This window comes from Pristis pectinata, chromosome 7, assembly GCF_009764475.1.
Source record: "Pristis pectinata isolate sPriPec2 chromosome 7, sPriPec2.1.pri, whole genome shotgun sequence".
Lineage (NCBI taxonomy): Eukaryota > Metazoa > Chordata > Chondrichthyes > Rhinopristiformes > Pristidae > Pristis > Pristis pectinata.
The window spans coordinates 103,107,071-103,122,276 of NC_067411.1; the positions used below are offsets into that span (position 1 = coordinate 103,107,071).

The 15,206-nt window shown below is 44.0% G+C and overlaps 1 protein-coding gene across 1 annotated transcript in view; it reads right to left on the bottom strand.

Annotated features, from left to right (window-relative positions):
* msh3 (mutS homolog 3 (E. coli)) overlaps nucleotides 1-10,329 on the bottom strand; it is a 209,193-nt gene extending 198,864 nt beyond the window's left edge. Inside the window, 5 exon segments of the mRNA XM_052019597.1 lie at nucleotides 1,268-1,492; nucleotides 3,667-3,896; nucleotides 4,008-4,097; nucleotides 6,089-6,203; nucleotides 9,902-10,329. Coding sequence (XP_051875557.1) covers nucleotides 1,268-1,492; nucleotides 3,667-3,896; nucleotides 4,008-4,097; nucleotides 6,089-6,203; nucleotides 9,902-10,201 — 960 coding nt within the window. The 5' untranslated portion in view covers nucleotides 10,202-10,329.
* Between the last annotated feature and the right edge of the window lie 4,877 nt (nucleotides 10,330-15,206).

Consider the following 15,206-nt stretch of genomic DNA (forward strand, 5'->3'; position numbering starts at 1 on the left):
AAATGCAAAGTTTTTAAGTTTGCCAACAATATAAAAATAGGTGGAAGAGCATGTTGAAATAGGGATATTGTGATTTTAAAGTGGGATATAGATAGACTGAGTGCTTGGCAAAAACCTGGCAAATGGAGTTTAGTGTGGCGAGATGCGAGATGATGCAAGCCAAAAAGCAGATTTTCTAAATGGACATACAATAGACTATAAATGAGTGAAGCTCGGAGGGATCCAGGCATCCCAATGCGCGAATCACAAAATGTTAGCAGGCAGGTCCAACAAGCAGTCAAATGGCATTTTGTCCTTTATTGCAAAAGGGCTGGAGTTTAAAAACAGGAACATTTTGTAACAGTTGTACAGGGTGTTAGTGAGGCCTCACCTGCAATACCACTTACAGTTTGGGGCCTTTTACCCAAAAAGGATATAATTGATTGGAGGCCACCCAAAGGAGATTCCCCAGGCTAATTCCCGGGAAAGAGAGGGCTGTCCTAGCGAGAGACTGGACAGTTTGGGTCTGTATTCCTTGGAGCTTAGAAGAATGAGGGGTGACCTTAGTCGAACATATCAGGTCCCAAGGGTATGCCAGGGTGGATGTTGAGATGTTTTCATCAATGGAAGAATCACAAACAAGCAGCCATGGTTACAAGGGGCCAGACATTTAAATCCGAGGGGTGCAGAAATTCTGGAATTCTCTGCCCAAGGAGCTGGAAGCCAGATCATTACAAATATGCAAGATGGAGGTAGATAAATATTCGAAGGATCAATGAATTGAGGGTTATGGGGAACTGCAGAGAAGAGTCGTCGAGGCCAGATTAGATCATCCATGATCATTTTTGTCATGGGGCCTGGTTGCTACTCCTACTTTCTTGTGTTCTTGTGACTTGAGCATTTTGTGACCACAGGTAGAGGACTCTTCAGTGTAGTTACAAGCAGAGGAAAGTTTTCAGATTGTACATCTGCTGAGTTCAGCTTGATTTGATTCAGAAGGGCACAAAATCCCCTACAGCAGGCAGGGACATGTCACGACAGCTTAGCATCACATGACGTACAGGTCCAGTCATGGTACAAGCAAGCATGTAGGGAGTGACCAGAACTACATTCCGAATACAGAGTAAAAGTTGGAAAAACCACCAAACTGGAACTCAAACCAAAAGCAGCAGGTGCAGGGTAAATGACCCTCACTGCACCAGCTACTGCTAAGTACTTAGGCCTCTGATACACAGGGCTGAAACCTTGCCAATTCCCAGTTAAATGTGTCTTTGTTAGAATGACATACCTCAGCATCGTCACCAAAGAACCGGTATTTATACCCACACTCCACACAGAGTACTGCATCTTTGTGTTGGTTTTTAATCTCCAGGAACTGCAGTTCTAGTGGAGTGTACGCACTCTTCACCTTGCGATTAACTCCTGCATCTTCCAAACTGTTCTTCACACTGATTCCCTTGTTTGAAGCTGAAAATCGACCCCAATCATGGCTTGTAGTTTCCTGGGAATGAGCCTGCCAGAAAATAAAACAAAAGGGTCATTTCAGAGTTCTCACAAAATGCTCATGTGCACAGCTTAGGAAAGACAAGAGGAGGAGTTTAAATACCACCAGGAACACAAGTAGCAGCACAGCTGAAAGAAAGGGAGGGAATAGTTCCTTGACAGAGGTGAAAGAACAGTGGGAGGAAATAGAAGAAGGTGGAACTTAGAATACAAGAACATAAGAAATAGAAACAGGAGTAGGCCTTTGATCCCTCAGGGCTGTTCGATCATTCAATAAGGTCACAGCTAATTCTCTACCTCAAGGGACAGGCACGGTAGTGGTTAGCGTGACGCAATTACAGCGCCAGCAACCCAGGTTCAATTCCGGCTGCTGTCTGTAAGGAGCTTGTATGTTCTCCCCGTGTCTGCGTGGGTTTCCTCCGGGTGCTCTGGTTTCCTCCCACATCCCAAAGACGTACAGGTTAGGAAGTTGTGGGCGTGCTATATTGGTGCCGGAAGCGTGGCGACACTTGTGGGCTGCCCCCAGAACACTCTACGCAAAAAAGATGTATTTCACTGTGTGTTTCAATGTACATGTGACTAATAAATAAATATCTTATCTTGTCTACTGTCCTGTCCCGCATCTCTCAATTCCTTTAAACTCCAGAAATCCATCAATCTCCGTATTAAATAAAATCAGTGAGTGAGCTCCCACAGCCTTCTGAGTTAAATAATTTCTCCTCAACTTTTTGCTAAATGACCTAACCCTTACTTCAAGACTCTGAAGCCAGTTCCAAACTCCTTAGCCAGGGGAAAACACCCTCTCCACATCTACCCTGCCAAGCCCTCTAAGAATTATGTATCAGTAGAGGTCACCTCTCAAACTTCTAAATTCTAGCAGATAGAGGCCAAGCCTGCTCAGTCCCTATGAGACTATGAACAACCCCCAATCCCAGGAACAGTTGGTGAACTTCTGCTGCTCTCCCTCTAAAGTATATCCTTCTGTAGGCAGGTAGGTAGGGGATACTCACCAAGGCCTTGTATATTTTTTCTTGTACTCACATCCTTTTGCGATAATGTCCCACGTACCATTTGCCTTTTATTGTCTGGGGCACCTGCACGTTAGCTTTCAGTGACTTGGGTACAAGAACATCGAGGTCCCCCTAACCTCGACACATTCCAATCTAAATTCTTCCAATGCAGCATTTTAAAAGAATTTACTTCTGTGGATACGCACACATTTCCACATTGTAATCCCACCTGCCAGGCATTGCTTGACAACATCCCCTTGAAGCCCTGTTGCATTCTCATCACTGCACACCTTCCCGGTTAGTTCCACTTCATCAGCAAAACATGGAAATGTTACATCCCCACCATCGAGGACATCTTCAAGAGGCAGTGCCTCAAGAAGGTGGCGTCCATCACTAAGGACCCTCACCACCCGGGACGTGCCCTCTTTTTGTTACTACCATCGGGGAGGAGGTACAGGAGCCTGAAGACCCACACTCAACAATTTAGGAACAGCTTCCTCCCCTCTACCACGAGATGTCTGAAGGGTCCATAAACCCATGAACACTACCTCATTATATATTACAAAATAAATAGTGCAAAAGGGATAATGTTTGTCTTTGCGCTGTACTGCTGCCACATAGGTCCACTCAGTCCCACCTTCCATACAGAGTGTGAATAGTTAGTGCAGGAATTGTTGTTAGGCCCTATCTCACTATTCACAGACTGCCAACCTGAGAAAAACCCCTTTATTCCCACTATTTCTTTGTAAACCAACTCCCCAATCCATGCTGGCACATTACATCCAACTTGATGTGCTCTGAGCTTTGTCACCAATCTCCTGTGTGGGAACTTATCAAAAGCATTAAAAATAAAATCCAATTATACCACATCCATTGGTTTCCCTTCATCTACTCTATCACAAACGGCTAACAGATCAAACAAGATTTCCCTTTCATAAGCAACAATGATTCTGTTCAATCACAGTATTGATATCACATCCTTCCAATGTTTTCCAATGACCAATGTCAGGAAATCGATGAGAAAGGAATTGTACACAGACAGGGAGATGACAAAAAAGGTTTTACCAACAGGTTTACTAAGCACATGAAGCAAGTTAACATTTTGATAAAATGTTATTATTTAGACAGATTAACTGAATGTTATTAAGGCCTCAAAATGTGTTAACTAACCCACCTGCTCCAACCCTCTGTCTGAATCCTTTATTAGCACTCCATCGTGCAGTTCAGTGTCAGCAGTGTCGAGATTTAGATCAGAATTGTCTGTGTGTCTGATTCTCTTCAAATGGACATCCCCATCTGATTCCTTAGCACCTGATGGTTCTAGGTGCCTGTTAATAGAAAATTCCTTCAATCTGTCCAGGGTGCATGAAGATATCCTGGGCTGTTTACGTACTGTTGGCTCACCTTAGAAGTTAAAAAAGAAAGTTCTTTGAATTTAAAGAAAACTGATGATTCATCATGACTGTTCTGTTATATATAATAAAGCTCCACACAAAAGAAGGGGGAAAGATTTACCATGGCACTTGATGGCATCTGGTAGATTCGATGCACCTTTTCTTGAACAAGGGTTTGCCACTTTCCAATCCTCTATCACCCTGCCTGTATCTGGGAAGATTGGAAGATTCTGGTAAATCTCTCCACTATCTGCACCCTACTTCCCTTCACAGCTTCAACGCGAGTCCCCTGAACCAAGCATCTCATCCACTCCGTGTAAACTGTACCTACTAGTCAATTCTCACCCATCACCTCTGCTTCTATTCATATTCTGTCAGCATTATCTTCCTTAGTTAAAAGGGACAGAGTAACATTAAACACTCTAGATTTGTCCTGTGCCTTCAAGCATATATTACTTCCTCAGTCCCTAACAGGTCCTACCCTACTTCTTACTACCTACTTACCTGTTGTACGTGTTTGGGTTCCCTGTTAAGTGCCCTTTTATTCTTATTCCCTCTCTTTACAGCCGAACTCTGCTCCTCCCTCCCCCTCTCAACTTATCATATTTAGCCTAGTTTCTGCTTAAATCACCTGACACATGACATATACCTTTGTTTTGTTTCATTATATTCTCTACCTCCCTCATCATTCATGGAGCCAAGCAGGTTTTGATTGTATCTAACCTGCTCTTTTGTGGGAATATTCCCAGCACATATTAAATATATCCTCCTTAAAGATCTCCCATTGTTACATTAGTTTTCACCATCAATCTCTGGGTTCATTTTTATGCCGACTAAATCCCATCTGATCACACTAATGTTAGTCCTTTTCCAATTTAGAAGTTCTGCTTTAAATTGTTCCTTGCTCTTCTCCATCACTGATCTAAATCTCAGGATACAATGCCCGTGGGAGAATACTTGAGTAAGAACAATCAAAGACAATTTGGCAAACCCATTCCCCTGCATCAGATCCAGCAAAGCCTCCTTCCAAGATGGATGGACAACATACTGGTCAAGGAAGTCCTCTTGAACACATTTCAGAAATTCTTCTTTTTACTCTTAGTAAAGCAAGCTAACTTCCTACATTCGTGACAATGTAGGAAGTTAGCTTGCTTTACTAAGATCCATCATCTTAATTATAATAGTAATTATGGGTAAGCCTAGTAATTTCTAGGGTAGGGACATGTTCGGCACAGCTTTGTGGGCCGAAGGGCCTGAATTGTGCTGTAATTGTTCTATGTTCTATCTCAGAGGCTTAACAAATTGGAGGCAACAAACTGGCCATCTGCTTGCAGTGAGATAAGAAGCAACAGGTCCACTCTAAGCTAACTCCAATGCTATCTAAGGGCTCAGTGCTGTGCAGAAGAGCTGGCTGCTACTACGGTAATAAGGGTTAACTAGACAGTTAAATACCCAAGTGAATAGACCTGATAATGGGACCAACGTGGGTAATGAGGTCTTTGTATGACCTGTCTGGATTAATGCTCCTCCATGCCCAATTGCCTCAGTACCAGTAACAAAGATGCTAAACAACTGGTGAAGTAGAGCATGGAAAGGACACCATAGCAACCAATAGTCTGGCTGCAACAGGACAAAGATGGACAAAGTGAATTGGACATGGACTGGATTATTGACATGGCACTGTCCAACTCAAAGAGGACTGGAAGAAAAAGGAGGGTGATGAGTCTTGGAAACAGGATTTAACTCTATACCGAACCCTGGATTGCAGAGAAACCCCGGGATCAAGACTGGGTCGGAGAGACTTTGAGTTTGAGACCAAGAGATCAAAGGAAAGCCACAAGTCCGACCGAGATGGAAACCTCACGTCTTGACGGGTAGTATGATGTGCTGATACTAATACATTGTCTTTGCAATTACAAGTCTGAATGAAAGAGGAAGATTCTCACACATTCAATTTAACAAACATGAGATTTAGACCATTTCCAAACATTAACTTTTGTCAATTTATCATCAATTTTAAAAGTGAAGAGCTACATACTCTAGCATTTGCTCTCTATTTTAGCTAATTTGAGCTAAATAGCATCTGTAACATGGAGAATTGTCACAGAGGGGCATGGAGATTAACACTGTGATGTCAGCTTTCACCACTGACCAGCAATAATAAAAGTGGCCACATATCGATACCACTTTTCGTGTACTTACTGCAGTGCTTTTCAACTACATCTCCATTCTCTTCTCGACTTGCCAACTTTCTGCGTTTTGTCCTAGGTTCAACTTGCTCGACTTCTACATCCTTTTCCCTCCTGGAGTCCAGTATCTGCACGGTGCAAATTTTCACACAAATTCAGTTCACATGGCTCCTCAGTATGAATGCCCCAAACTGTTACATTCACTCACCTTTCACTTTTGATGAGCTTTAAAGTTCTGGATTCACATTAAATCATATCAGTTAATACTTTACATGCATGAATGAAATATCCTTTCCAAAAAACCTGTCTCCCATCTATCCTGATGGGAAAAGGGATTTTCCCACCAAATTAAATTGCTACTTCCCAGCCCTTCACTCACCCAAACTTTCTGCAGCATGTTTTTATGGCCTTGGGACTCCTCATTGCAAGGTCATAAAAAAAAACAACACGGAAGTTTTAAGTTCTTCCCACTGAAATTATCCAAAGCTTGAACTTTGTGTGGGCTGAAGGGCCTGTTTCTGTGCTATATGACTAAAATTTGTAACACAAGCTATACCATGAAGTACCCTGTCCATATGCGATTACTGATTCCCGGTTGGTATATTCATCATAGATATTTGCAATGGATATTCAAATAGATAAAACTAGAAAGTTAAAACTACATTAAAAAAAAGCCAGCTGGAAAAATGTCAGAGGGCAGATTTTGGAAGTAGATCTTCCACCAGAACTGACAGACCTGTATATTTTGAGCACAAACTATTGGATACAGCAGGACACTGCCAACCATCAAAACATACCAACTCTCTTCTCCCCTTCCCTTACACGTATTTAAAAGCACAGATCATTCCAATTCACAGAACGTGCTAGTAGGCACCACAAATAAGATTTCAGTCTTGGTACTGCTACAGGCATGGATGACTAAAAGTTACGATGACATGTCCCAGCACAAAATCTCACAACTAAGATGGGGTTTTGGCAATCACAGGTACGCCCCTCATTGCTCAACCTCTCTCCCTGCTGCAGCTTCCCATCCATTGGGGTTGCTCACCCGAAAGATACAATTTGGAAAAATACCCACAGAGATCCACTGTTACGTGCACTCACGTCCTTCAGTGATCACTCCTGCTGCCTGGCTATCTGCCCGCCAGTGCCCAAACAAGGATGAAAACAGATAGGAAACTGCCCCTTTTTCCCAACAATTTTCATTTTCACATTTCATTTCAAAAATGTTCACTTTTTTTTATTCATTTTTGAGACATGGGCCATCACCAGGATCCTTCGCTAACTGCCCTAGGTTAGGTGATGGTATGCAACCAAGCTCCAAAAGCTTCCCCCTACTGCTGTTACATTGACTGATTTATTCCTTTCATTTCCAGGAAGAGTGACATATCATTTGTAACCTTCCATTTCCTGGCATTAGCCTCAACATGTGGCCAGTGTTCCTTCGATATCCATCTTTGGAAAACACATTCCATTTTAAATGGGCTTTTTTTTTTACTACTAATCTTTTAAGTACAAAAGAAAACATATAGGAGCACAATGGCCATGTATTCTCTCAGTGTGCTGAAAGGAATATAGCAAAGAGAAGGCAATAAGCTCCAGGCACATTCTGTCACAGTAAAGAAGATAGCTGGCTTAACATCATATATCCACCTTTGTCCTACATTCATTAATATCTTTGGTTAACAAGGTCAAAAATTAACATTTGACCCAACATTAAATTGTGCTTGCGGAAAATTTCCAAGCTCCTAGCATCCTCTGTGTTTCCTGACCACTCCTGACAAGCCCAACTCTATAGTAATTCTGAAGAGAGGCACGGGTTAATTGTGGGAGTGCACAAGAGGCCAGAATTGTACGAATACAGATATCATAAGTGTTTACTGAGCTGGAGGAGATTACAGGTACAACAATGGACAAGACCATGCATAACTTTGGAAAAAAAAGTTTTAAAAATCACAGCATTGCTCAACTGTGAACCAGTGTCTATACTTCCATATTTCTTTATGACATAGAAGCAGCCAGAGTCCATTAAAACAGGACTACCAGGGAAACCCACACAGTCACAGGGAGAATGTGCAAACTCCACACAGACAGCATCGGAGGTCTGGACTGAACCTGGAAAGCTGGCTGTACTAGCTGTGCCACAGAGCCTCCCATATTAATTGCCACTCATACTTTTGCTCTTCAGTCCTATTTTAAGATCTCCGCTGCGCTGTCTGTATTCAGCAAGCTTTTCCATAGTATTTTGAACCTTATATTTGTTTGCCATGCTCTCTATAATATTTCAAATCTCTACACCTTGGAACATCTGGTCACACCTGGATAATTAAAAATAAAACAGATCAAAAGGAGACAACAAAGAGCCTTTGGACACCTTTATCTCCTAAAAGTGTGCATCTTTTATAAACTTTAACCATTTCCTGTTTGAAGATCTCCTATTGCTTGATTCCTGTTTTGCTAACCAACTCATGATTCCAATGCACTTGGATGGAATCTCTGAAGTTGGAACTCTATCAGTTAAGTTTCTTCTCTTTATCATTTGCAATAATTATTCTAGATCTGTTGCTATTATGATCACCACATTCCAAATGCTCCCCCAGTGAAATACTCCATTTCATTTCCCAAAACTGGATTCCACACTCCCTTCCAAACTGGATGTATGGAGGACTTTTTACAGAACATTATATTTTCAACTGTACGGGTTCCAATCAGATTTTCTGAATGCTTTCATCGAACTCTAACTCCCTGGAGGTTATACCCATGGTATGTTATCATGCATTGGTAAAATTATTGAGTAGGTGTTTGACAGGGCATTTGTAACTGGGCTGTGAACATCAAACAGTACAGCACAGAACAGGCCCTTCGGCCCACACTGTTATGCTGACATAGCTATTCCCTCCTACTTACAGAATGCCCATATCCCTCTATTTTCCTCTCATTCATGTGCCCATCCAAGCCCTTCTTAAAAGCCCTCATTGAATTTGTCTCCACCACCCTATCAGGCAATGCCTTCCAGGCATCCACCACTCTCAGTAAAAAAAACTTACCCCTCACATCTATTCTGAACCTACCCCCTCTCACCTTAAATGCAAACTCTCTAGTATTGGATCGCTCAATAATGGGAAAAAGATATTGCTTGTCCACCCTATCTATGCCCCTCATAATTTTATACACTTCCAACAGATCACCCCTCAGTCTCCACCGCTCCAGAGAAAAGAACCCAAGTTTGTCCAGCCTCTCCTGATAGCACATGCCCTCTAATCCAGGCAGCATCCTGGTAAACCTCCTCTGCAGCCTCTCTAAAGCCTCAACATCCTACAGTGAGGTGACCAGAAGAAACTGGTTTAATGAGTCAGTCCATTCTTCTTTCACATTTAATAGCATAAAGCACCTGCACACATCCACTCACAACCTCCCTCAGCCTGCAGGTCTCGAGAATCGTCAAGTAGAGTTGAGAGTTTCAGTTCCTTCTGTGTAGACACAAGCAACACTACCAACGTTACACTCCCAAGCTTCTGGCTACAAAATCCCAGGGTCAAATCAAACTGGTCACACGTGGAAACCTTCCTACATCCTTGCCATAGATCTACACTGGAAAATGTACCCAAAATCAGCAGCAAAAGTATAGTAATAGAACAACATGCTTCCTAAACAAAGATCAGGAAGTGGGATGTGACGAAACGACATTCATCAATCGCACTGTACATTCCCGTCCACATGTCTAAACATTCAAAACACTAAATGCACATCAACCCCAACGCAAGTTCTTGTTAACCAGATGGGTTGCAAAGGGCAGCAATGCAGAACGCAGCGAACGATGCCTCACCTGGTGCCCGGGGGCAAGGGAAGTTGTTGCTGCATCGCCCTGTCCCGGTCCCGGTCGCGGCCCCTGTCCCGGCCGCTGTCCCGGTCGCGGCCCCTGTCCCGGCCGCTGTCCCGGTCCCGGTCGCGGCCCCTGTCCCGGCCGCTGTCCCGGTCGCGGCCCCTGTCCCGGCCGCTGTCCCGGTCGCGGCCCCTGTCCCGGCGCCGGTCCCGGCCCGGGTCCCCCCGCCACAGGGCGGAAGAACTTGCTAATCACAAGCTGGCTCCCCACTGCCTTCTTCCCACGGCCTTTCGCCTTGGACATGGCGAATGTCGGCCGCCGAGCTGAGCTGAGCTGAGCCGAGCCGAGGGGGGAACCGCGTCACCGGCGGTCCCGGCCCGCTCCGGCCCCCGCCTTAAAGCTGCAGCCCTGCGGCCGCCGGAGTCGTGGCCGCCGCCAGCTCCACACACACACACACCCACCCACCCACAGGGCTGGTTGTTTCCACCCTCTGTGTCAGGGCAAGACCATCACCGCCGGATGTATCATCACCGACAGCATTGGTTTGGCAGCAGCACTGCAGAGCATAAAAATCTATACATTACAAAAATAATTCCTCTAAATTGTATTAATTAAAGCGGCACCTTGTTCATAAGAATATAAAATCTCTTTTCCTTACCCCAAAGGGAGAGCGCAGAAATGTCAACCTATGAGTCAGGCTGAGGGAGACCCCGAGCAGGTTTGAATGGCCATTGGCACAGGTTAGGGTTAACCCCAACCCTAAGGCAATGTGTGCGGATACAAAGTGGTGAGCTGGGGAAAGAATGATATATGGAACCGGAATGGGCCATCCACCCCCTTACTCTTCAACAAGATCACAGCTGATAGAGTCCTAGAGAGTTATACAGCAAGGAAACAGGCCTTTCGGCCCAACTGGTCTATGCCGACCAAGATGCCCCATCCAAGCTAGTCCCATTTGCAAGCGTTTGGCCCATAACCGGCTAAACCTTTCCAATCTGTGTACCTGTCCAAACGTCTTTTAAAAGTTGATATTGTACCTGCCTCAACAACTTCCTCTGGCAGCTCATTTCCACATACATAGTAGCACCCTTTGTGTAGAAAAGTTGCTCCTCAAGCTCCTCTGAAATCTTTCCCCTCTCACCTTAAAGCTGTGCCCCCTAGTTCATAATACCCCGCCTCTGGGGAAAAAGACTGAGTGCATTCACTCCATCTATGCCCATCATGGTTTTATACACCTCTATAACGTCACCTCTCTTCTTTGACTTCAGACATCATATCCTGCCCTTTGCCCATTTCCATTGTTCCCTTTATATTCCAGAGAACTGACTACCTCTGCTTTGAATGCATTGAGCCTCCATAGCCCTAAGGGGAAGGGAGTTCCAAGTGCTCGCCACCTTTTACTGGATCTACCCTGTGGTGCCTTTTAAGAGTTTTGAATGTTTCAGTGAGGTCACTGCTCATTCTTCTAAACTGTAAAGAATGAGTCCTGGCTTATTCAGTCCCTCCTCCAATAATGGCCCAACTGTTGAAGCTTTGCCACACTCCCTCTATAACATATAGCCTTCTGTGGGCAAGAAGACTAAAATTGTACATAATACCCTGGGTATGGTCTCCACAAGGTGCAATGTAATTGCAGTAACACATTTTTACTCTTCTACTTATATCTTCTTGCAATAAAGGCCAAAATGTAATAACGAGCAACAGTGTGATCTAAATGGGAAAGGACGCTGGGAAGAGATTTGGCAAATACATTATGCAATGTTTGCCAATAATAAACAAAGAAATATAGACGTTAGAGAGGGTGCAATATAGAGAGGAATAGGTACCAAGATTATGCTGTGAGATTTCAGAACTTCAATGTTGCTAGCAAGGCCAGCATTTATTGCACATCTCAGGTTACCCTTTCCATTGAACAGAGTGACTTGCTAGGCCACTGCTTCACAAAATCCCTCCAATGTCCTTGGTCTTCAGAGAGCAACTCACTTTCTCTGGGCTCTGTATGTAACTGAAGCTCGCTTTACAGCTGAGACCTTTTTAGCAAACCTCCTCTTCATCCTTCCTTTGCTTTGATGTCCCTCCCAATGTTTGGTGCCCAGAAACAGCAACAAAAAACAAGCTGGAGCCTGAAAAGTGTCCTGTAGAAGTATGGCATCACACTTTTGTTTTTGCACTCTATGTCTCTGTTTATAAAGGCAAAGATCAAGTATATCTTTTCAACTGTCTTCTCACCTTGCCCTGTCAGCATAGTTAGCTTCAGAATCAGGTTTATTATCACTGACTTGTCATGAAATGTGTTGTTTTGCGGCAGCAGTACAGTGTAAAAATTACTATAACGTACAAAATCTACAAATTTACTGCAGTTGTCTTGCACATTCTAACGTTTATAGTTTTTGTACCACTGCAACAACTTGAGGTTATATGGCACCTTTAACTAATCAACACACCACTTTACAGGAGGTTTGGACAAAAATTGTCAATGAGTCACAAAAGGAGATATAAAGACAAATAATGAAAGGCTTGGTCAGAGGCGGTTTTTAGGAGCATCTTAAATGTATAAGGAAGTGAACACTGCCATAGGGATAAAGCTGAACTATAGATTCAAAGCTTGGTGCACTTAACATACCGCAGCAAAACATTGCAACATATTTCTGTGTGATGTAGCAACAGTTTATATTGAAAAACTGCATTATTAAAAGGTTGATGTTAACTAATTTTATTTTGTTGGATGAGTTCCTTAATTTTTCAAATAAATTATGTTATTAAGGCACCAGTAAAACTTCAGTGAATTAATGTACATTTGTGTTAATTTTACGCTGCATCACAGTAGTGTAAACAGGAGCAACGCAGAACACCTCCACCAAAACACCTCCATCATGGGCACAACCCCCCCCCACCACCCAAAAAGGCAGCATCCATCACTGAGAGCCCTAAGCATCCAGGACATGCCCTCTTCTCGTTCCTACTGTCGGGGAGGAGGTCCAGGAGCCTGAAGGCCCACACTCAACGACTCAGGAACAGCTTCTTCCCCTCCACCATCAGATTTCGTTTTGAATGCCTCCCCTCCATGGACTCTGTCTATCGTTCCTGCTGCCTCAGTAAAGCAGCCAGCATAATCAAAGACTCCGCCCACCCTGGACATTCTCTCTTCTCCTCTCTCCCATTGGGCAGAAGATACAAAAGACTGAAAGCACGTACCCCCAGGCTCAAGGACAGCTTCTATCCCACTGCTATAAGACTGTTGAACAGTTCCCTAGTACGATAAGATGGACTCTTGACTTAACAATCTACCTCATTATGACCTTGCACCTTATTGTCTACCTGCACTGCATTTTCTCTGTAACTGTAACACTTTAGAACATAGAACACTACAGCACAGTACAGGCCCTTCAGCCCACAATGTTGTGCCAACATTTTATCTTGCTCTAAGATCCATCTAACCCTTCTCTCCCACATAGCCCCTTCTTCTATCATTCATGTGTCTACCTAAGAGTCTCTTAAATGTCCCTAATGTATCTGCCCCCACAACCTCTGCAGGCAGTACGTTCCACGCACCCACCATTCTCTGTGTAAAAAAACTTACCCCTGATATTCCCCCCATACCTTCCTCCAATCACCTTAAAATTATGTCCCCTCGTGTTAGCCATTGTCGCCCTGGGAAAAAGTCTCTGACTGTCCACTCGATCTATGCCTCTTATCATCTTGTACGCCTCAATCAAGTCACCTCTCATCCTCCTTCTCTCCAAAGAGAAAAGCCCTAGCTTGCTCAACCTATCCTCATAAGACATGCTCTCCAACCCAGGCAACATCCTGGTAAATCTCCTCTGCACCCTCTCTAAAGCTTCCACATCCTTCCTATAATGAGGCGACCAGAACTGAACACAATACTCCAAGTGTGGTCTGACCAGAGTTCTATACAGCTGCAACATTGCCTCGCGGCTCTTGAACTCAATACCCCGACTAAGGAAGGCCAACACTCCATACGCCTTCTTAACAACCCTATCAATCTGCGTGGCAACCTTGAGGGATCTATGGACGTGGACCCCAAGATCCCTCTGTTCCTCCACACTGCTAAGAGTCCTGCCATTAACCTTGTATTCTGCCTTCACATTCGATCTCCCGAAGTGTATCACTTCACACTTATCCGGGTTGAACTCCATCTGCCACTTCTCAGCCCAGCTCTGCATTCTATGAATGTCCTGTTGTAATCTACAGCAACCTTCTACACTATCCACAACACCACCAACATTTGTATCATCAGCAAACTTACGAACCCACCCTTCCACATCCTCATCGAAATCATTTATAAAAATCACAAAGAGCAGGGGTCCCAGAACAGATCCCTGCGGAACACCTCTGGTTATCGACCTCAGGCAGAATATGCTCCATCTACCACCACCCTCTGTCTTCTATGGGTGAGCCAATTCTGAATCCACACAGCCAAGTTTCCCTGGATCCCATGCCTCCTGACTTTCTGAATCAACCTTCCATGAGGAATCTTATCAAATGCCTTACTAAAATCCATGTACACCACATCCACTGCTCGACCTTCATCAATGTGCTTTGTCACATCCTCAGAGAATTCAACTGGGCTCGTGAGGCACGACCTGCCCCTCACAAAGCTATGCTGACTGTCCCTAATCAGCCTATGCTTCTCCAAATGCCCATAAATCCTATCTCTAAGAATCTTCTCCAGCAATTTGCCCACCACTGAAGTAAGACTCACTGGTCTGTAATTCCCAGGGGTATCCCTACTCCCTTTCTTAAACAAAGGAACAACATTTACCACCCTCCAGTCATCTGGCACTACTCCTGTGGCCAGTGAGGATGCAAAGATCATCGCCAAAGGCGCAGCAATCTCTTCCCTAGTTCCTGTAATACCCTTGGATATATCCCGTCCGGCCCCGGTGACTTATCTATCCTAATGTTTTTCAAAAGTTCCAGCACATCCTCTTTCCTCACGTCGACATGCCCTAGTGTATCAGCCTGTTGTACGCCATCCTCACAAACGTCAAGGTCTCTCTCTCTGGTGAATACTGAAGCAAAGTATTCATTAAGGACCTCCCCTACCTCTTCCGACTCCAGGCACATGTTTCCTCCCTTATCCCTGATCGGTCCTACCCTCACTCTAGTCATCCGCCTGTTCTTCACATACATGAAGAAACAATACAAGTGACAATAATAAACCAATTTACCTCGTTATTCCTTTTTGCAATATTTATTTAGTTTGTAATTTATAGTGCTTTTCTGTCTTTGCGCTGCACTGCTGCCACAACACAACATTTCACCACGTAAATCAGTGACAACAAAC